Below are 22,221 nucleotides of genomic sequence, written 5' to 3'. Positions count from 1 at the left end.
ATTCCTCCAAAAATGCGAGGAAGGGGAAACTTCCCCGGTTCACCCGGTAGAACTTTACTTGTTCTCCACTGATTTACATTACATAAGGCATTTTATCCTAAGGAAGGTGCTCTTTAGGTTTCTTACCAACTTTGCTTCTTATCTGCCAATTACTTTACTGTGATATAAGGTGGGAATCAAATGATCTCTCGGATTTCATCTTTTCATTGCTTCCATGCACTTGATCCTATTGCTAAATCATAATTACCAACTTACAACTTACTAGCTCAGAAGAAGAAGTAAATACAACAATAGAAATTTCTCAGACTTTAATATTTATAAGAGTCTTAGGAAAGTCACTAAAAAATTGTTGAAGTACAGAACTAAATGCTCTAAAGTAATCATGTACCTACACTAATATGAATCATACCAAACATTTTGATGAATGATAAAGGACTAATAACATAAGTAATGGACTAAGCACCAGTGAAGCCATGACAATTCATAGTTCATACCACAACTAATAGATTATGATGGTGTCCTAATAAAAATTAGAGTTTCCAACTAGATATAAGATTAGCACAACGTGAAAAAATTGCACCCTTCACTACAGGAGCAACAAGATCATCAAAGGACAAACCTCAGCAGGATCATTCCTCTAGTGCAGGGAAGATGGGAGGCCAGGCCATCAAAAAGGGATGGGTCGAAGACACACATGCATTCCTTTCTGTCATGCTGCACACCTTTTGCAGTGCACTATGCCTAACATCCAAGTAGAGGACACATCCATACATCTGCATGAACACAAACTCGGCATTGTCCCCAACCGCATGTATGAAAACATCATCATCATCATCATCATCATCCTCAGTGGTGCTATTTGATATATTCATCTTAGTGCACAAATCACGCAAACAAATACTATTGACCAGCAACCAGTCCACCATGCTGCCATCACAACCCTTGTGGAGCCAAACCTGAAGCTGGAGCTCACTCACATGGACAAGACAAATCCCTGAATCATTGGTCCGTGACAACATAATATCTCCATCAAACTCAACTGTGTCTGGGTACTTGATTGTGGAGAAGGTTGAGGATGTCAAATCTAACACAAGAATGTTGTGCACAGTGATCCCCATATGGATCTTGTCATCGACGAGGAAAAAACTCAACGCAGCCAACGTCGATGAATACAATCCAGAAATCTGTGTTGTAGCTGAAGTTTGCATGCTCCAGGCATCATCTTGCAACTTATATACACGGGCTGTAGCTTTCTCCTCCACCTCACTATAATCAAATTCAAACCAGAAGTATGACAGCCCATTGCCACATTCTTTAGAGAGGACTCATGGAAAATGTATTGTTTCTCGTCATCCATCATTGGGAGCCGCGGGAAGGTAACCAAACCTCTCGCTGGATGGAGCGGGCTGTGCTCTCCGTATGTGAAGTCGCCGTCGCGGAACAAGTTGACGACAACTCTGCCGTTCCGGCAATCCATGACGCGCGTGGATCGGCTGACGTAGGAGCCCAAGCTGAAACTCTCGCGGCGGACGACGGCGGCGAGCTCTGGGGGCTGAGGCAGCAGTGGGATGAAGTCAACGCTAAACCTCTGATTGGTCTTAAAGGTGGTGAGGTAGAACCCGAGGAGGCGGGGCGGGTGGATGTCGCGGAAGCGGCGGAGGAAGGTGGGGTCGGAGGCGGCCCAGAGCCAGCGCCGGCAGGCGGCGGCGGCGCGGACGAGGTCGGTAGTGAACCCGAGGCGGATGAAGATCTCGCCGAGGAGGTCGCAGTCGCCGAACACCAATAAGATCATGGCCGTGGACGCAGCCACGAGGGTGGATTTTTCAATCTCCCTCTTCGCCTCCATCGCCGAGCGACCACGCAGCCACCGGTCGGAGCAGACGGGCGGGCAATCGACGGTGGCGATGGGATCGGGAGGAGCAGCAGTGCCGATTGCAATCGATTTGGGGGAAGAAATCGAAAGCCGTTGCGGCGGATTTGCGGTCAGGTGGTTATGGGACTATTGGGCCTTGGGCCTTGGAGATCAATTTGGAGAGGAAAGCAGGGGATTCCGTTGTCCAAGCACTTTAAAAAAAAACTCCTGGTTTTAATTAATAATAAGTAATAAAATGCCTTTTGGATGATCTCTTGCTACTTTTGTGATTAGATTAAATCTTGAAGAGATTTATGGTTACAGCTTTCGAAAATTATAAAAAACAGTAAATTAGCCATGTTGGCATGATTTTTCTCATGGGCCTATAATAAGGTTTCTATTCCTCCTAAGCAATTACTGCAAGGTCGTGTACGGCACTATTGACTCTTGTGCCCATCAAGCAGCAAGCATTGAGTTGGCGATGCACACGCTGGGCCCGATCTGCCTCCTGTTCAAACGTCGAGCGCTGGCGCACCGCGCACCCTGAACGGCATGTGTTGACCGTGCTATTCGACTAGCCCTTGTTCTCTTACCTCCAAACTCCCAACTTTGACACTATGCAAAAAGAAGATTCCCTATCACATCAAACTTGCGGTACATGTATGGAGTACTAAATGTAGACGAAATCAAAAACTATTTGCACAGTTTTGTTGTACTTTGCGAGACGAATCTTTTGAGCCTAATTAGTCAATATTTGGACAATAATTCACAAATACAAACGAAACGCTACAGTGTTGCTACAGTAATTTGGCACCTCCCAAATTCGCGAAGTAAACAAGGGCTAGATAGGTGTGCACACGGATTTGTGCCCTGCACTGCACTGCACTGGCACCATCTTGGCCTCTCTCGCGCTCTCCGAAGAAGGCGAAGATCAATAGCGCGGCACAGCTCAGCTACTGAAGATGCTGTGCAATGCAGCAGCAGCTGCTGATTTCACTGCCTAGCTCCCACAGCACCGAGGCAACACGTGGGCGTTGGGCAAGCAGAGCTGAGCCTGAACAGGAACCATCGGTCACTCGGGGCCCATACGACTACTTGCAGCGAAACAGCTAACGCCACCGGGGTCCATGTCCTTGGAAGCGCCCGGGAATCTACACACAGGAAGGTTCCGACGTGCTGGAACTGGAACCCATGACCATGAGCGAGCTGCGCGCGGCCGACGATCTGCCGATCCGCCGAGCCCCCCCGACTCGTGAATGCCAGCAGCAGAGCGCGCGCCCGGCGCGGTTTCCGCGAGAGGCAAGCTCCAGCTCGGCCCAAGCCCATCCTTGACTCGCGCCATCCACCCTGCCGCCGCCTAGCATCCTCCTATAAACGGACGCCTCCCTGTAACCGAAGAGAAAAGCTGACTTCACACTCCTCCACTGCCCCGACTGCCCGCGCATTGACCACTACCTCCCGCTCTCTGCTCCGATCAGGAGCCATGGACCACCGCCGCGCCGGCTCGCCCCTCCTCCTCCTCGCTCTCCTGCTCCCCTCCTGCTTCCTCGTCGCGCTCCTCCTCGCCGGCTGCGGCAGCGTCGCGCACGCGGCCCCGCGCCCGGTGTTCGCATTCCCGGCCGCCGCGAAGGTACAGGCGTCGTCGCGCTCGCACCCGCGCCACGAGCGCCTGCGCGTCGCGCTCGACGCCGCCGCCGCGCGCGTGGGCCAGGCGCTCGCGGCGATGGTCGCCGCCGCCGCCGTGGACCCGGCATCCTCTGACGACGCCCCCGCCTCCACGAGGACGCCGCTCGCGGCCGCGGCGCGCGAGGACTGCGCGGAGCTGCTGGAGGAGGCCCTCGCGCTCCTGGCCGGCGCGGGGGCCGCCGCGCGCGACGACGCGCTCACGTGGCTCTCCGCCGCGCTCACCAACCACGACACCTGCGCCGACGGCCTCGCGGAGGCCGGCGCCGTCGCCCCGGGCTGCGGCGCGCCCCACCACGCGCACGCGCACCTCGCCGCCGCCCGCGCCGCGGTCCGCGACAGCCTCGCCATGTACGACGCGTCAACCGCGGTTGACACCGCCGCGACAAGGACCGCCAGGCCCGGGACAACCGAGGACGGCTGCCACTGCAACAACGAGACGAGACGGGAGGGCGTGTGCGGGTTCCCCCGGTGGCTGCCGGCGAGGGACCGGCGGCTCCTTCTGACTCCCGCGGCGTCGCTGGCGGCCAGCGCCGATATCGTGGTGGCCAAGGACGGCACGGGAACGCACGCCACCATCACGGACGCCGTGAAGGCGGCGCCTGAGTGCAGCGAGCGCCGGACGGTGATACTCGTCAAGGCGGGGCGGTACGAGGAGAACGTCAAGGTGGGGATGAGGAAGACCAACCTGGTGTTCGTCGGCGACGGCAAGGGCGTCACCGTGGTGGCCGGAACCCGCAGCGTCGCCGACAGAAACTACACCACGTTCCGGACGGCCACCTTTGGTAAGTCGTCAGTGACACTGACGCCACGCTTACGGTCACCATTTCGTCGGTCATAATTAATCTTTCGCAAAAGCAGTGATTCCAAACTTAAACTTTTACTATCGTCTTCACTTTCATAAACAGAATTTTTTGAAAATGCAGCATGCCAAAAACTTTCTTTAGTAAGAATCAATGGTTACAGTTGCTCTGTCACAATAACGTTTATACATATGTAGAATCCCATGTGCCTCGTATATAGCACCTGCCACACCTGCCAGTAATTCCATGAACTTAGAAAGGTTGGTGAGTTTTCTCATCTGGATGAATGGCAAAATATAAGTGTCAGTAATATTCCTACTCTTTTGTACATGGGGACATGGTATAGCAGGCTTGGGGCAGTGGGGGACTTTAACTGTTGCGCTACGCGTTACCGATGGCCCGGCTGAGGTGGGGTGGCCGGCACTTGGCTGCCGCGCAGGCCGCAGCGCATGTCACGTCGCGCTCGCTCTGCAAACTCTGCCACTCGTTTTTCACGTCTTTTACGTTTGTCTTGGTACAAGAACCGCGCCTGCCATGACATAACCTTCTCGCCACCTTGTTCGTTGCAGCGGCGTCGGGGTTCGGGTTCATGATGCGCGACATGACGGTGGAGAACGCGTCGGGCCCGGCGCGGCACCAGGCGGTGGCGCTGCGGGTGAGCGCCGACCGCGCTGTCGTCCACCGCTGCGCCGTCGCCGGGTACCAGGACACGCTGTACGCGCACTCGAACCGCCAGTTCTACCGCGACTGCGACGTCTACGGCACCGTCGACGCCGTCTTCGGCAACGCCGCCGCCGTGCTCCAGCGCTGCACCCTCTGGGCGCGGGCGCCGCTGTCGAGCCAAAAGAACACCGTCACCGCGCAGAACCGGAACGAGTCGTGCCAGCGCACCGGCATCGTCCTCCACGCCTGCCGCCTCCTGCCCGCACCGGACCTCCTCGCGGCGCCATCGCCATCGCCGGCGCTCTCGCCATCACCGGCGCCGGCGCAGGAGCAGGAGCAGCGCGCGGCGACGTACCTGGGCCGGCCGTGGAGGCCGTACTCGAGGGTGGTAGTGATGATGTCGTACATCGGCGCGCACGTGGCGCCGCGGGGGTGGCTGGAGTGGAACGCCAGCGCCTACGCGCTGGACACGCTCTACTACGGCGAGTACATGAACTACGGGCCCGGCGCCGGGGTGGCCGGCCGCGTGCGGTGGCCGGGGCACCGCGTCATCAACGACACCGAGGAGGCGGAGAGGTTCACGGTGGCGCGGTTCATCGCCGGCGCGTCGTGGCTGCCGGCCACCGGTGTCTCGTTCGTCCCCGGGCTCTCGCTGTAGACGAACACTGAACAGCTAGCTGCGTCTTGAATGTCTAACGAGCGGGTGTGGAATGATTGGGGAGTGCACTTAGGGGCTGTAGTACAAAATTAAAGGAGTTGTGAAATAATTTAAGCCATTTTGCCGTGAGACTTGAGATGTTTGCTGTTGCTAGCAACATATTTGCAGCACTAACACTTCCTCCGGCACAACCTGCTCGAGTTCTTGCAACCGCCTCATCTCCTGGAACTGCAGCGTATAGTATAGCCCAAACGGTCCATGCAGTCAAGTTGAGTATCGGAATAACTTTCACAAAACACAAATAACTTTACAGTGTAAACTAAATGAACATGTAATTATTGTAGTTTATGAAAAATTCAGACAAATCCATCGTATTCTTAATAGGCTGTGCTTCCATCGCCACTACGGATGAATATAGATGTATGGAACGAATTATCCGTATTCGTATCCGCCTAAAATGTCAATATAGATATCCGTGTTCATATTCAATTTTAATATGAATGTCAAATAGATATATCCGAATTCAATTTCAATATTGTTCTCTATCCGATTAAAGATTCGTATTCGATAAAAATGTGAAATATCCGATACTATCTGTATGGGCGAAGAGTAAAGTACCCCATGAAATCATCTAAAACTCATTTCTATGACTAATTACTAATGATAAATGATGTTAATTTTAATATTACTAATAAAATAATTGTGTACACCATTTCAAGTATTAAAAAGTTAGCTATTTGACAAATGACTAATTATGTTAGTCTAATATTACTAGTGATATATAGTGAATAATGATAATGTTTAATTAATTCTAATGTGGCAAATCATATTAATTTTAAATACATTACCATATTTTATTTAATGAATAAATTATATTTATATGTATTAATATACTTATGTTCTTATTAAATAATTTATATATTTATGGAATTATTTATTTAAGTGATATTAATTTGATATATATTTATTGAAATATTTCTTAATAAATATATTATTTTCAATAAGTTGTGTGTTATCCTCCTAATTTACTCCTAATATACTCATAGCATGATTTTTTTATCTACCATAAAACCAGTGGCGGAGCTAGGATTTTTGCGAAGGGTATGCTGAACGAAAATTTATATATGCAAACCGGTAAAATTCATTTAGCAACTCGGTACAACATCATAAAAATTGCCTCACAATTCAGTACACAACTACTAAATAGCATAATAAGTCTTAAATGAAGATAGAAATAGTTCAAATAGCACACTAATAGTTCAGAATATGCATGATATAAACTTAACCAAATAAGATTACATCATTACTTTTGGGGCCTACGCTTTCTAATAGACATGAAAGTCTTGATTACATCATCTTCATCTACTTCATCCAAAATGTCTTTTTCAATGAACGTAACAAGGCAATCATCTAAGAGATTATCAGTCATTTTGTTTCTCCGCTTGGTTTTGACAAAATCCATTCCAGAAAATGCCCTCTCAACACTTGCCGTCGTCACCGGTAGAATCAATACCAATTTGATAAGCAAATAAACCAAATCATAAACTTTGTGCCTATTTGTTTCCACTAGCTTAACTGAGAGGTCAACAAGGTTTTCCAGACCACTGAATCTATCATCTTGTCTCATGACATCAATATAGGTATCAAGTTGCAATCCAAGCTTTAGCAATTCGGAGCCAAATATGTCCTTAGGATAGAATTCAGCAAGTTGGCATACCTTCTGTGCATCAAATGATGCAAATGAATTGGATGGGTTGAGGGCAGACATACAAGAAAGTAACTCCATATTAACCTCATCAAACCGATTATCAAGCTCTTGACTGATTTTATCAATAACCCCGATGTATACCTCTCTTCTGAAGTGATCATCATTTATTTGGTCTTGGACAAACCTTCTTGATCTTCCATAAGGCACATAATTATCCTCCATATCAGGAACTCCGACACCATGTTTATTGCAAAACAAAGTGACCTTTTGAAGGAATTGATCCCATCCATTAGACCTCAAGTGTTGCATTCTGTTTTTTTGCCACATTAATAAGTTGGATTGCACGAATAATATCTTGATCCCTCCTTTGCAAACACTCAGATAATTCATTTGTATATCCAAGAATAACAAGCAGTAAGTGTGCACTGAACACAAAATCAAAAGACTCAAATGCTCCAACCATAAAATGAATTTTTGTCCAATCACTCTTATGTGTTGTATCCTGTCCAAGAGCGATGAGTACATCACGGATTAGGGATACATAGCAACGATATTGCATATAGTTTTGTAATGAGAGCCCCATCGAGTCTCACCAGGCCTAGCCAACCCCATCTCTTGATTCAATCCTGTCCCAATATTGAGTTCCCCACATTCAAGTGCTTTCGTGATACTCTCAAGTCTAGCATTTCGAAGCATCCCATGACGCTTAGATGAAACTCCAACAATATTTAGCAAGAGAGACACTTGGTCCAAGAACCATACACAATCAGTATTATCCTTAGCAACGGCAACAAGAACTAGTTGGAGTTGATGTGCAAAACAATGGACATAATAAGCACAAGGTGACTCTTGCATGATCAATGTTTTTAGCCCTTTAATATCTCCTTTCATATTGCTAGCCCCATCATAGCCTTGACCACGGATGCTAGTTACAGTCAAACCATGACTAACAAATACAGCTTCAATTGCTTCCTTAAGTGATAACGAGGTAGTATCATCTACATGAACTACTCCAATAAAGTGCTCACATGGTCTTCCCAATTTATTAACAAAACGTAAGCAAAGGGCTAGTTGTTCTTTATGTGATACATCACTAGATTCATCAGCTAAGATAGCAAAGTGATCTTCACCAATCTCTTCAATTATTTTCTTTCTAGTCTCTATGGCGAAACATGAAATAATTTGTTTCTGGATCATTGGGCTAGTTAATGAGCAATTACCTGGAGCATTGTTCAACACAAACTTGTTCACTTCTTCACTATTTGTTGCAAGAAATTTCAACAATTCTATAAAGTTGCCTTTATTGCTAGACTCTTCACTTTCATCATGTCCACGGAAAGCCAACCCTTGATGCAAAAGAAACTTGATACATCTTAGCGAATAAGTCAATCTGATCTTGTAATGCTTTATTTCTTCATCACTCCACTTCTCAATTTTATTATCAATTGCTGCATTAGGATTCATATAGCCAATGTACTTCTCTTGAGCTTCCTTGTGTGCCTTAGATTTATGATGCTTCAAAAGTGAAGTATCTCCTACATTCCAATTTCTCCATCCATCTATAATAAATGCATCTGTTCCTTTACCCTTGTATTTTTTGTTTTTGAACAAATAGCACACAAAGAAAAACACGGAATCCTTCTTGATGCTATATTCAACCCAATCATATTTGGCAAACCATATACATGTGAAATTACGATCTCTATCTCCAATTTTCCTTTTTGGAAACTCATGAGTATAAGGACGGAATGGCCCTCTAAGAATGTATGCTCTCCTGACTGCATCCTGATCATTAGTATGATAATTTGAAATGGGCAACCTTTTACCTGGATCATGTGGAAGGCGATCAACATCGTAACCTGAAGGATTTGGTTCTACAGCAGCAGCAATCACATCTTCAGTTGCTTCTGTTACGGAAGGATCAACAATTTCTTCAATGATCGTAATCTCCTCTTCCACTTGATTTTGCTCTTCCACAACAGGAGTTGAACAAGCACGTTTCTTTGCAGCTTGTTTCTGAAACATAGAAGCAATGTCTCCATCTCTCTTCATAGTTCACAAATCCTACAAAGCACAAAGGACATACTGTATAAGTATAATCAACTAATTCATCCTTATTTCCTAATTCTCAGTTCTCACTGCCTACAAAAGTACACCTACACAGCTTACAACAACATCAATTGAACTAATTTGAGGATAAATTGAACAACAACTAACAGTTAGGGTTAGAGATTTAGGGGAAAATTTCTTTAGTGGCAGTACCTTTGCTTCAGCAGGGAGATGGAGGGGATGCCGGGCGATGCGACGCACGAGAGGGACTGAGGGAGGGCCGGACTCCGGAGGGGATAGCCGGAGCCGGACAGGGCGCCGGCGCCGGGCCGCGGGCGCGCGGAGGGTGCTGGGCCGCTAGCGGCGGGCACCCAGGCCTGGCAGCCGGGGAGGCCGGCCGGGCAGCCGGCGGCCGGCGACGGCGGGGGCTACGCCTGGGCGCCTGGCCGGCTGGGCCCTGCACCGCTGCGCAGCGTGCGCACGCCGCTCGCCCGCTCGGTCGGCGTCCGCAACGCGTCACGCGCAGTGCTGGCTTCTGTCTCGCGATGGGAATGGGATACGGCAATGGGTTTTTTTTAACAGATGGATAGCTTTGTTGGGCTGGGCTGCTTGGGGTATGCCGTGCCATACCCGGACAGCCCATTAGCTCCGCCCGTGCATAAAACCATCGATAAAACAAATTGATACTCGATATGATTCGTATTTGTATCCGAATTTGAATTAAAACATATTCCATCTGAATCCATCTCTAATCGCCACCTGTGAAGTGTGAACCTCGGATATGCATGCGGCGGTGCCATGGCCTTGTGTCAGCAGTGCTGACGACGACGATTCCAGAGAACAAGCCGCTGGTCAGAAGATTCAGAAGCTGCAGTTGGGCCGCATCGAGGCAACCAAAACGTCGGCCCAACTGCAGGATCGTCCGCCGTTAGCGAATGGGTTTGAGCGGCCCAGGAGTGATTGATTATTCCGATTCATCATCCTATGTCCTGCTACTTGTCCAAATACGTACGCTGCACATTGTTAAATACTTAAATCACTTCTTAAAAAATCAAATCACAAAAAATCATCAATTTTTTGCACTCTTGTTGTGAGTGCGGTGCCTTAACTAACTTCTAATTATGTTTCTCATCGTTACCCTTGTCACTGAACTCTTGGTTTGCTTTAGTAAGCTGCTACTGAGAGAAAAGGATTGCTACAGCCTACAGACAGGTGGGCAAAACACTAGCACTATGGATGTTAGTCTAGTCGGTAGTGCTGATATCTCAGATTGTGTTTTTAATAATGTTTTTACTTTAGCAGAAGCAATGGTACAGCATTGTCTCTGATTTTTTTACTGTGATCTAAGGCTTCGAATGTAGCATCTAACACGGTGGATTAAGTCAATACTGAAGTCACGTTACAGCCAAATGATATACTGCTTGATGGCTTTTAGTAATTCCTACAACTGGAAGCCACTGCTCTGCACTTTCTGTCATCATCTTATCTTGCTGAAGAATACTAAAGTTTCCCCGGTGTCATCCTCTGTTGAAGAACATAATGCCCAATTGAAACAAATGTGAATGTTCTTTGTATTGGTACTGCTGCTGGTCTACAAAGTAAGGAGTTGCAAAGATATCCAAGAAGTTGTACGGAAGGATGGAAGAAGGTTCATCACACGACGCCAACAAGGTGTAGGATTAAGATGCCAGCCCCAGTAATCAGGAAGAATGAGGTCGAGTACAAACAATGGCTAAACTAATCTAACTGCAAAATTTGTCCATCTTCCGTAAGGCCGACGGAGCAACTGCTCCAGCGGCCGCAAGGTGGTTTCGGCCCTCGCGTCCCCTGGAAACAAATTTTCTTTATGACCTAACGGGATTATAAATCGCATCATAGAATAAACGGAAACATAATGCAAAACGGGGATAAACAAACGCACAAGCTGGACTTAAAGCATCGCTAGCATAAACCAAACCGTCATTCTAACAAGGGAAGTGAGTGCATTCTAGTGCATCGTTCGCGGCTGTAAAAACTGTGGCAGTCTAACAAAAGTCTCAACAAGTGAAATACAGCATCCGACACATGCTGAATCACTCAACTCTGAGTATTCAACTCACATATTGCAGTTCTGTTTGAAATTGCTAGAAGTATTTAGTAATCCAAACTACTGGAAGCCATGAACAAACACTTTTTGAGTCCTCCATAGCTTGTATTGCTGAAGAATGTCCCCATGTCGCCCTCCATCTAAAGCGCCGTGCGCCTAGCGGTGCACACAAAAATAGTCGAAAAATTAGACTACTTTATATACAGATTTATAGCATTTCTCTATTTTATTTAGCTTCAAGAGAAAAATAATACTACAATATTTTAGATCAAGTAGAACATTATCAATAAATTTTTTTGCTGTGGTATTTTGCCGAGCTTTCATTAGCTTCTATCCATTCCTCCCTTTCAATTTCAATCTTAATTTCCAAATGTAGCATTTTTCACACATGCAGCATCCTATCGCCACCATAACCATTAGATATTTGCAATACACCTAAACAAACTATAACTTTGTTAGGTAAATATGGAGGCTGCACATATGAAAACTTGCTCAAGTGGCATATTTTATCATGCCAGCAAGATGGTGACTACCTGCTAGGAGCCAACTAGTCAGCTAAGTCCCTGAAGTGAAGACAATATGGGAAACAGTAAGAATTTCCAGCCATGGTTCAGGATCACAGCTGAAAGAAGGGAAAAACTGCAATCTACATCAAACTAAGAGAAGGTTGATTTGGGTTTGGTCTTACAATATTTACCTGCTGCTAACAGCAGAAGCAATGTTCTAAATAATAACATTATCTGCAAAGTACTTCGAGTAAAACTCTTCAGTTAATATAAAAAAAACGGATTTTAGTATTTATAACTCATCTTATGACAAGCAATGAAACTGTTCGTTGTTCCTACTTCCACTTAACCACATACCCTTTAGTTTTGCTTTACAGCATAGAACCAAGTTTCTTTTCGATAAAGTAATACAGTTGCTTCGACCATATATATATATATATATATATATATATATATATATATATATATATATATGATAGATCTATTTATTCACATAGTGCCTGCAGCTTAATTATGAAGTCGACGATACAAAGCTTGTACAGAACAAAATGACCTAAGGAATAAATTAAAGTTGCTCCAGTGGCATATTTTAACTAAGATAAATATGGAGGCTGCACATATGAAAAGCTGCTCTAGTGGCATATTTTATCATACCAAGAAGAAGGTGACTACACGCTAGGAGCAAACTAAGAGAAGGTTGATTTGACATTTCTTACAATATTTACCTGCTGCTAACAGCAAAAGTAATGTTATCTGCCAACTGTTTTACTGTAACAACATGGCCATTCACTGATCTGACCAATCAAATGAAGTAATAGTTCCTCCAATAGATGTATTCATTCACATAGTGCCTGTGCTTAGTTATGATGTCGACAATATGAAGCTCATATGCAACAAAATGGACTGAGGAGTAAATCTTGTGCCTAAACAACAATTGTACCACACCTGGTGATAAATGGTGAACAACAAACATATGTCGTGGGGCAACACTAGTGCAGCCATGCTAATTCTTCCTTTAATATTAGATTATATCGTGTGCCAATAAGAACTACAATTTTCAACTAGATAATAGCATAAGCAAATAGTTAAATATCACTGACCAGATATGAGATTAACACATTGACCAGATATGAGATTAATGCGTTGCATAATGTAAAATACTTAACCAAAAAGTACAGTACTAAACAGGTCAACCAAATACAAACCTCACAGGATCATTCCTTCAGTACAGGGAAGATGGGAGGCCAAGACATCATATAGGGACGGATCCAACATCCATCTGAATCGTAGTATTCATTCTTCTCATACACATTACGGAGTGCCCTGCTCCTAACATCCAAGTAGAGTATACACTGACCCATATCCAAGAACGCAAACTCAGCATTGTCCCCCACCGCCTTTATGCAAACAGCAGTAGTATGCCCATCCTCATGCAATTCGTCACCCCCAGATTAGCACACATATCACGCAGAAAAATGGTATCAACCAGCGACCGATCTCCCATGCTGCCATTGGTTCCCCTGAGGAGCCAGATGGAACGCTGGAGCTCCTTTAGATGAACAAGATAAACCCCAGAATCATTGGCCCGTGACAGCACCGTATTTCCTTTGTTTAAAACCCCATCTAGGAGGTCGATTGTGGGGTAACTTGATGATGTCAAATCCAACACGAGAATGCTGGTCCTGGTGGCTGCCACATAGAACTTGTCTTCAACAATCAGATTGTTTGGTGACCGTGGTGCGAAGCAATTAAGCTGTGTTCTTGCTGAAAAAAGCATGTGCCAGACGTTGTCTTGCAACTTATATACGTACACATGAGATCCCCTGTTGTTCATTATGAACTCCATTGTGAACCAGAAGTACGACAGCCCATACCCAGATTCTTAGATCACTGGTCATGGCCAGTGAGCCCTCATGAGAAATCATTGGTAGGTCCGGGACAGTGACCAGACCCCTGGCAGTGGAGCGGAGTGTGCACTCCGCGGGTGAACTTGTACTCTGCAGGGTGATATAAACTGATGAAGACTCTGCCATTCCGGCAGTCCACGGTGCGCAGTGTTGGGCCTTCGTAGCCGTTCAAGTTGAAGCACCCGCGGCGGCTACGCCATAAAACATTTGTACCGGCAGCTAAAATGCATCTGTACTGGCGAAGTATTTTCATCCGCTAGTGTGCCTGAGCCAGCACAAATGAGAATTTACGCTGACGGGAGCTGACCGCCAGCACACATCGAATTTATGTTGGCGCCCTTTACATAACCGCCAACACAACACAGTTGATTTTTTTATTAAAAAAAAAGCATGCACGGCAGCCTATGGCCATCCGTAGGGCCCACAAAAAAAAAAGCTGCGACTGCCCCTACCGCTTGCAGGCCGCCGGAGCCCCAGCTCCAATGGGCGCGCCGCGCGGTCGCCGCTCCTGTCATCCGCCGCCGCCGTGCCCAGTCGGCCGTTGGGGCCTATCGCCGCTGCGCCCGGGGCCTGTCGCCGCCGCGCCCGATCGCCCATAGGCCACTCCTGCTGCGCCCGGTCAGCCGCCGCCCTCCGCTCCCGCGCTCGCTACTGGAGATAAGAGGGAGAGAGACAAATGTGAGGGCGGAAGAGCAGGGAAAGAGATAAAATGAGCGGGAGCTGGAAGATTTTTGGAGAGGTGGCTCTGCTCGAACGTGCCACATGTTGGCTCCCGCTTAGTGCTGGCGGGCGATGTGTCTGTGCTGATGGATGTGACATTATCGTCCGCCAGGACAAATCTATCTATCTATCTATCTATCTATCTATCTATATATATATATATATATATATATATATATATATATATATAAATTTTTATATAATTAACTTAGTTTAAAAGTTATTGAATTTTCTACAACAGAATATATATATAGTATTATACATGTAAAATTATATTAGGATATATATGATATTTGTTTTTTAAGTTAGTTGACAAGCTTAAAGTGTGACTTAAGTTCTATGAAACATTGTTAGTGAAGTATACATTTGTGAATAACGTAGAGTCTAATTTTTGTAGACTCACAAAATGACTCCCTGCCAATTTATATAATTTTCGGATCATATTTTCATATTATTAGAATTTTTTTCACCTAAAGTTGTAATAGAAGTGATAAATACATTAACAAACTTGTGAAATTTCACATGTACTTTCATGATTAGAGCTAAAATGGAACATATTTCCTTATTGTCATTTTTATGCAATTTTTTAATCTTATTTGTAAAAACATTAGTTCAAATATCAATTAATTTCAATAAACGTGGTTATAATCGTTTAAATCATTAGAAAATTGCAAATCACTTCTAGAAATTTTGAAACTCCTACACAATTGCATATATTTAGTCTAATACATGTTAAAAATATATTGGGATATGTACGATTAAGTTTTTGGCTACTTAGAAACTTTTAGCCCTCCTCATCAATATAAATTGAAATGCATTTTGCCGACGGGTGACATAAGCACCCGCCAATACAAATGCATTTGTGCTGACGAGTGGGCTGGCCACTACACCTTTTGTGTTGGCGGGTGGCATTCAGGCACGCCAACACTCAAAAATCAAGGTGCCAGCACAAATCGTTTCTGGCGTAGTGATGGAGGTGAGCTTTGGAGGCTGAGGCAGCATTGGAATGACGTCGGCCAACCGCCTCTGGTGGTGGGACAAGCTGGTAAGGTAGAATCCGAGGAGGCGGGGCGGGTTGAGATCGATGAAGCGGCGGAGGAAGGTGGGGTCGGAGGCGTGATGGAGCCAGCACTTGGAGACGACGACGGCACGAATGAGGTAGGTGGGGAAGCTGAGGCGGAGGAGGATCTAGAGCTGGAGGTTGTCATCGCTGAGCACCACCTCGATCGCGGCTGCGGATGCCGCCGCCGGCAGCGGCGGCGGCGGGCGGGAGGGCCCCATCCTCTCCACGCAGCATTCGTTGCGGACACGCGGCGCGGGTCAGAGAGTGGGATCAGGGCGGTGAGTCTTGGAAAGGAGAGCTGCAATTGAGGAAGAGGAACTAGGGTTTAGGTGGATGATGGTGGATCTTGAACCAAATTGGGTGAGAAACGGGAACGTCCCCTCGATCCTAGCTTCCATGGCGGCGAGGTGAGGAAGGATTGAAGAGGGGGAACTTTTGGCTAAATGAACATGTTCAAGGAGCAACTTTTTGGGCTGACATTCTTGCTCATGTGGCGTACCAATTCTCATTCTCTCATGCATATTACCCAGTTGCCATTACATAATTTTCGGTTCACAAAATAACCTCAACATGTTAACCTGGAATGAGCAAACTTAATCTGGAAGTGATGATTTGGACCTACACACTAGAACAGAAATATATGCAACCAACGCGCTAGCTAGAACTGAAGCACCGATTGCGAAATGCCAAAATCCAACATGCATATGCCTCCTTCGCCGTTCTCGCTAGCTGGCCACTTGCCATGGCAGCTCAGCATTAATGTGCGTTTTGCGTAAATGGGCCGTTTGCACGAAGCGTAAATGGGCCGTGTCACGAAAGCCCGACCCAGCCCAACTCCCAGTGCTTGGTTCGATTGTGATAAGCATCGGACGGCTGAGATTCGCTCTGCCGTGACGGTACGACGAAGATAAGTGACTGACGCTGGTCAGCCTGGCCAAGCGAAAAGAGAGAGAGAAAAAAAAAGAACAGCGAAATGCCACTCCTGCTCCTACCGCCAACGGTGTGCGCCACCGGAGCAGCGGCAGCGCCGGCGTCGTCGGCCGCGTTCTCGCGGCCTCCGCCGTCTTCAAGGCTCCGCTGCTCCCATCTCCCCTTCGCGTTCCCGCGCCTGAGGAAATACGGGCGCCGCCACCGCGAGCCCGTGGCTGCCCCCACCTCCGATGACAACGACGAGGAGGAGACGGAGGCGGAGGACGGAGACTACGACGACGACGACGAGGAGGAGATAGAGATGGCGGTAGACGAGGAGGAGTTCCTGGCGACGCGGCCCAAGCCGATGGGGTTTGGCGAGGGGAAGACATACTCCACCGACATTGAGGAGCAGCTTCTCCGGGAGATGGGCCTCGGCGGGGCGCGGAGCAGAGGCGATGCGACCTCGGCTAAGCGCCGGGAGGGGAACGGTTCCGCCAAAGAAACAAACTCAGGTTAGTTCCCTGCTCTCCTATCGCTGTATATTGCTTTCTCCTTCCTTATCATTACGAGAGCAGGCAGTCAGATAATGCAGTAGTTGGAAAGGCTCAGTTTCTCCACATCTTCAGAGGTCACAAGAATATGAAGTTGCTTCATTTGAAATGCTAGCACGATGCAGAAGAAGATCCGCTGTGAGCAAATGAATTACGAAAATAGAAATGTAGCCTTGCAGCATCCTGCAATGTGCGAAATTAGATGACATCGTCAGGAAAAAGCTCTAATGCCCTTAATCACTATCACTGTACCTTATGGAAGGTAACACCTTGATACAAATAGCCCTTCAACTAGTTTATGCCCCAAATGATGTTTCGGATTACAATTAAAAAGAAAAAAAAACATTCACGCAGACATGCTCGGTTGAGGAATCTGTTTTCTTCAGTGCAAAAGTAATAGTGCGATGAGCTAAACAAATACTATTGAATTCAATGATGTTAGAGCCAATGCTAAAAATATTTTTTCCCCAATTTTTCAAAGGCTTTTACGGATGTGTTCAAGCTACATCAAGGATGGCCCATGGCTTGCACACTAGTTTTAAAATGGACAATTCTTAATTTGCCATTTCAAATCTCTCCAATTCAAGAAATACCATCACAAAGGACCTAATCCGAAATATGCAATCCATGGTGCAAACAAGCTGCGACAGAAGCTTGTAAAGTCCCTTTTACTCCTTTCTTCTTCCTTCATTCGTTTGCCTTTTTTTCTCCCGTCATCTTCAATTTCTGACTTGAATTGATTTTGTGGCACTTGACCTTTTGGTTTCTTTTGGTTGCCTTTTATGGATTTAGTCAAACAAGAGGTTTCATTTGATTCCAAGACATCGGATCCAGTTGGTTGGGTTCCTTTAGTTGCCTCAATGTCAGATTGCTTGTACAGTTTGGAAGCATGGGGCAAGGAGATGAAGCACCTACGTGCTGGCCGAGAAGTATGCCGGCAGTGCGGCAGCCATGGTGAGCTTGTCCATGAACTGCTAGCTCTTGCTCCTCGACGACTTGGAAACCCACGGCACCATGTCGCGTCACCGCCAGGGTGAGAGACACAACAGCAGAGAGGGAGCTCACCATGTCTCGTTCACCGTGCTTCTTATGGGAGTAGAGTGAGATGGGCAGTATTGTATTGCTCTGTTCTTTTGAGGAGGATAGATATAACTACACAAGAATAGAGGCAGAGCTAGAAGCCTAGAATGACCGGATGTACAAGATGAGGGTAATATTGATATATTTCGGATTAGTTCTTTTGCGATGGCGTTTTTCTGATTAGAGACATTTGCAGTGGCGAATAAAATATTATTCCTTTAAAATGAAGAACACATGTTCTCTTTTTCAGGCTCAACAGCATACATGGATGCACGTTGCCAGTCCACTTGACCAGGAAATGCATCTAATCTGTTGTATACTCTATAGACAGAAAAATTGTGTGGACAATAAATGTGCTATGAACAATAGGACTAACTTCTCATCAAAAGCTGGCAGTACTGGTAGACTGGAAATAAATGAAATCATATACATTTAATAATCATTTTCAAGTAACAAAGGTACCGTTAAAGTAATTAAATTGAATATGAGGTAGACAAAGCAATGGCCGTACACTTTGCATGAAAGTGCTTAAACAGTAGCTGAGAAATGTTCAGATTCTACAAACAGTAAGCTGATAATTAGAATTTCGTCACTCCTCCCGACACTAATTAAAACCATCACACAAACATGATCTTTGTAAGTCTTTCTTTCTACCCCAAATCCAGTCCCTAATGTAATGACAGAAATGTATCAAGAAATTGCTGTGTGAAGTTTAATTAAGCCACAGTGAATATTGATCCATGTAAATTGTCTTCTTGTTTCAGCTGAAGAATATATAGAGATAAAATGTTTTTTTTGCTATTATTGTTATTCATGCATAGCCTTCATGCTGTCGGTAGCTGAACTACCTCAGCATTACCTATGGAGATTGTTTGAAATTTACATCACGTCATTTAGCTACTGCAGTAGCTTGAAGGAGCTATTATTGATCATAAACTTTGTTTTTTTATTCATTTTCCATGCTTCATCGCAGATCTTAATGACAAAGGTGTTCAAGTTCGTGTTTGGAACCTCCCAAAAAAGAAAAACATACACAAGGACCTGAAGCAAGCCTTTAAAGGGTTTCCTGGTCTTTTATCTATAGATCCAGCAGTTTCCGCAAATAAGAAAACCCGTGATCCTATCTGTAAGGGTTTTGCATATCTTAAGCTGGAGTCTGCAGATGCTGCAACCAGGTAATTTACTCTTATTAAATTATTTTGGTTTGTTTGCAGCATTCTCTGTTCTTTCCCATTTATTGTGATATATATATATATATATATATATATATATATATATATATATATTCCATGTCACTATTCCCTACTTTATTGCTTTGTTTCTAAACAATTATAATCCATGAAATAATACTGTTAGCTTGTTTTTGGATCTTGTAAATATAGTGTTTAGTCTGACACATGTCATGTGGGGTTCTTGTCACATCAGTGCATAGAGTTTCTTGAATTACACATCTCAAATTACATCCTTCATTGCTTCTCCTCAACATTTCCTTACATCTGTGCCATCCTTGGCTTCTCGAAATCACTCCACTGAGTCAAACTGCTTGCTTTAGCATGCATGAGAACCTTACGGATTCGACTAGGTACTGTGCATCTATTATATTGTTTTTTATTTTCATTTTTGAAAGGAAAAAGTCTACATAACCCCCCAACGTATTAAGGGTTGGTCACATCACCCCCTCAACTATAAAACCAGATGTTTAACCACCTGAACTGCGCAAAACCATTTAAATGACCCCCCGAGGTGGTTTTGCGTAGTGGTTTTGCCACCTTGTCATGCTGAGGTGGACCAAGATGCTGACACGTGGGCTCCACTTGTAAGTTGGCACGTCAGGATCCTCTATCTTCTAATCTTCTTCTCTCCCTCTCTCCCATGGTTGCTCACCTGCTCCAGCACTCCCCTCAACCTGCCCGTCGTCCTTGAGGAGCTGGAGCTACCCACCGACGAGGTCATCCTTGAGCAACGGGTTCGGGTGTAGGCACCATGGGTTGCTGCTGGCTTTGGTGCCGAATGTCAGGACACCCTTGCTAGGTCCGTGGAAGCCACCCGTGATGTTGCCCTGCTCCAGGCCAAGGTTCTCGCACGATAGATCTGGCAGCTGCTCCGACAACGCCTTCAGGTTGCCATCGTCATGCTCATGCCCTGTGGCCTGCGGGTCACAGCTGTCCTTTGTGTGCCTTGCTGAACCTTTGCTCGCGCACCCACTTCATCAGCTCATTCACCTTGTCCATCGGCTCTGTCGAAATCGGGGGAAGGTGAGCAAAATCAATGACGGGTCGAGCGAAATCGACATTGGGTCAAGGAAAATCGATGGTAGTGTGGGCAAGCTCGAGGCAACGGATCCGCCGCTGGACACCACGCAGAGCAGATTGAGGCCGATGACCGGTGCATGGTCGAAGTGCACAGCAACCTCGGGTCTCCAGGGAGGCGTGTGTGCGGGTGTTGGTGGAGGCGGAGAACTGCAGAATGGGGGACCTGCACTTGTCGCTCATGGCGGAGAAGAATGGAGTGGCCAACCGCCGGTGTGCGTCGTCGGAGGATAAGAACAAAAGGGGCCAGCTGTGATTTTTCTCAGAGTTGGTGAGTCATGTGGGTTGTACTGAAATAAAAAGAGTAGAATTTATGAGGATCGGTTATTGTATCGCTTACTGTTGGTGTATGTGATGTGTGTATTATGGCCCATTAAGGCCCATGTATGACTGCTATATAGCTACCCACTAGGGTTAGCCCAATAGATAAGATTTGCACTCTAATATGGTATCAGCCTAGGTTAGGGTTTCCTGGCCGCCGCCGCCGCCGCCGCCGGCCGGCGCCATGGCCGGCGACCCCCTTCCCCCTCCCCTCTCCTCTTTCCCCTCTCTTCCTCCCTCGTGGGCACAGGTCGCGTCCGCCGGCTGGCCTCCTGCGGCCGCGGCACTGGCGGCCGTCGGGGCGGGCCCTGCCGCCGCCGCCGCCGCCGCCGCCGCCGCTCTCCGCGCGGGCGCCGGCGGGCGTGCGGGCGGGGATCCCGCTGCCGCCGCCGCAGCCGCCGCCCTTCACCAGGACGTGGGGGCTCTTCTACCGGGAGGGCATGCTCCTCCTGGTGCCCCTGGTGATATCCCCGTGGGCACCAGGGGGGGGCATGCTCGCCTCCCTTTCCCCGCACCACCACCTCTGCCCCTACACGCCGGAGGCACTCCCGAGGTCACTCTCGCTGCGGCCCTCGTCGCTGCCCGGGCTGCTGCTGCCGAGGGCCAAGCTCGCCTACGCGCGGCAGCCCTGGCCTGGGAGCGGGAGCGGGATGCGGCCGACGTCTTGGCCCGTCAGATCGCCGAGGCGGAGCAGCTCCTCGCCCACCTGATGTCCCACGACAGCACTGCCACCTCCTCCGGCTCCGGTGCTCCCCGTCCGCCTGTGGTGGCCTGGACCGACCCGGCCGATCCACTCGTCGCGCAGCTCCACTACCAGGCCGGGGGTGTTCAGAACATCAAGAGCTTGGTCCCCGTCGTCCTCGACCCTGAGTCGCCCTCCTACGCCCGCTGGCGGGACATGGTGCTGCTCATTCTCCGCCGCTACGCCCTCGACGACCATGTCCTCACCGACACCATCCCTGCGGCCCGGACAGCTGCGTGGGTTCGCCTCGACAGCATCGTCATGTCGTGGATCCTGGGGACCATCTCCCTCGACCTCCACGATCTCGTCCGCGGCACCCCCGACACCACCGCCCGCCAGGCCTGGCTGGCGCTCGAGGGCCAGTTCCTGGGCAACGCCGAAGCCCGGGCCCTTCGTCTCGATGCGAGCTTCCGCACCTTCGTCCAGGGCGACCTCTCCGTTGGCGAGTTCTGCCGGAAGATGAAGACCATGGCGGACTCCCTCGGGGACCTTGGCTGGGCCGTGGAGGACCGGATCTTGGTTCTCAACGTTCTTCGCGGCCTCAACGAGCGCTACGCCCACCTCCGCACCTGGATCACCCGGCAGCGGCCCTCCCCACCTCCTGCAGG

General features: G+C 47.6%; 4 protein-coding genes across 4 annotated transcripts in view; 2 read left to right on the top strand and 2 right to left on the bottom strand.

The window, feature by feature from the left end:
* Positions 1 to 629: 629 nt before the first annotated feature.
* On the bottom strand, positions 630 to 1,846 carry LOC101785425. The gene is made up of 2 exons (XM_004954741.1): positions 1,387 to 1,846; positions 630 to 1,312 (listed from the first exon to the last, which is right to left on the bottom strand). Exons 1-2 carry the CDS (start codon positions 1,844 to 1,846, stop codon positions 630 to 632), a joined length of 1,143 nt encoding a protein of 380 aa, XP_004954798.1.
* Positions 1,847 to 3,267: 1,421 nt separating this feature from the next.
* Positions 3,268 to 5,854, top strand: LOC101782456 (probable pectinesterase/pectinesterase inhibitor 34). Its single transcript, XM_004952206.3, has 2 exons — positions 3,268 to 4,320; positions 4,908 to 5,854. Exons 1-2 carry the CDS (start codon positions 3,336 to 3,338, stop codon positions 5,657 to 5,659), a joined length of 1,737 nt encoding a protein of 578 aa, XP_004952263.1. The 5' UTR covers positions 3,268 to 3,335; the 3' UTR covers positions 5,660 to 5,854.
* Positions 5,855 to 6,962: 1,108 nt separating this feature from the next.
* LOC101785022 lies at positions 6,963 to 9,419 on the bottom strand. The gene is made up of 2 exons (XM_004954740.1): positions 7,961 to 9,419; positions 6,963 to 7,597 (listed from the first exon to the last, which is right to left on the bottom strand). Exons 1-2 carry the CDS (start codon positions 9,417 to 9,419, stop codon positions 6,963 to 6,965), a joined length of 2,094 nt encoding a protein of 697 aa, XP_004954797.1.
* Positions 9,420 to 16,622: 7,203 nt separating this feature from the next.
* LOC101782043 overlaps positions 16,623 to 22,221 on the top strand; it is a 10,573-nt gene continuing 4,974 nt past the window's right edge. The window contains exons 1-2 of the mRNA XM_004952205.3: positions 16,623 to 17,122; positions 19,215 to 19,416. Of these exons, the coding sequence (XP_004952262.1) occupies positions 16,672 to 17,122; positions 19,215 to 19,416 (653 nt within the window). The 5' untranslated portion in view covers positions 16,623 to 16,671. The remainder of the gene's footprint in view (positions 17,123 to 19,214; positions 19,417 to 22,221) is intronic.

Source organism: Setaria italica, chromosome I (assembly GCF_000263155.2).
Source record: "Setaria italica strain Yugu1 chromosome I, Setaria_italica_v2.0, whole genome shotgun sequence".
In the NCBI taxonomy this organism is placed as follows: domain Eukaryota; kingdom Viridiplantae; phylum Streptophyta; class Magnoliopsida; order Poales; family Poaceae; genus Setaria; species Setaria italica.
This window is presented reverse-complemented; position numbering and strand designations above follow the sequence as displayed.

What these genes read in the sequence shown, in the direction of transcription:
- LOC101785425 (XM_004954741.1), bottom strand. Translation starts at nt 1,846, where the DNA reads ATGGAGGCGAAGAGGGAGATTGAAAAATCCACCCTCGTGGCTGCGTCC. An exon ending in CCCGCTCCATCCAGCGAGAG is followed by an intron (nt 1,313 to 1,386) that starts GTTTGGTTACCT and finishes TCCTCTCTAAAG; the next exon opens with AATGTGGCAATGGGCTGTCA.
- LOC101782456 (XM_004952206.3), top strand. Translation starts at nt 3,336, where the DNA reads ATGGACCACCGCCGCGCCGGCTCGCCCCTCCTCCTCCTCGCTCTCCTG. An exon ending in GTTCCGGACGGCCACCTTTG is followed by an intron (nt 4,321 to 4,907) that starts GTAAGTCGTCAG and finishes TGTTCGTTGCAG; the next exon opens with CGGCGTCGGGGTTCGGGTTC.
- LOC101785022 (XM_004954740.1), bottom strand. Translation starts at nt 9,419, where the DNA reads ATGAAGAGAGATGGAGACATTGCTTCTATGTTTCAGAAACAAGCTGCA. An exon ending in GATGGGGTTGGCTAGGCCTG is followed by an intron (nt 7,598 to 7,960) that starts GTGAGACTCGAT and finishes ATGGTGTCGGAG; the next exon opens with TTCCTGATATGGAGGATAAT.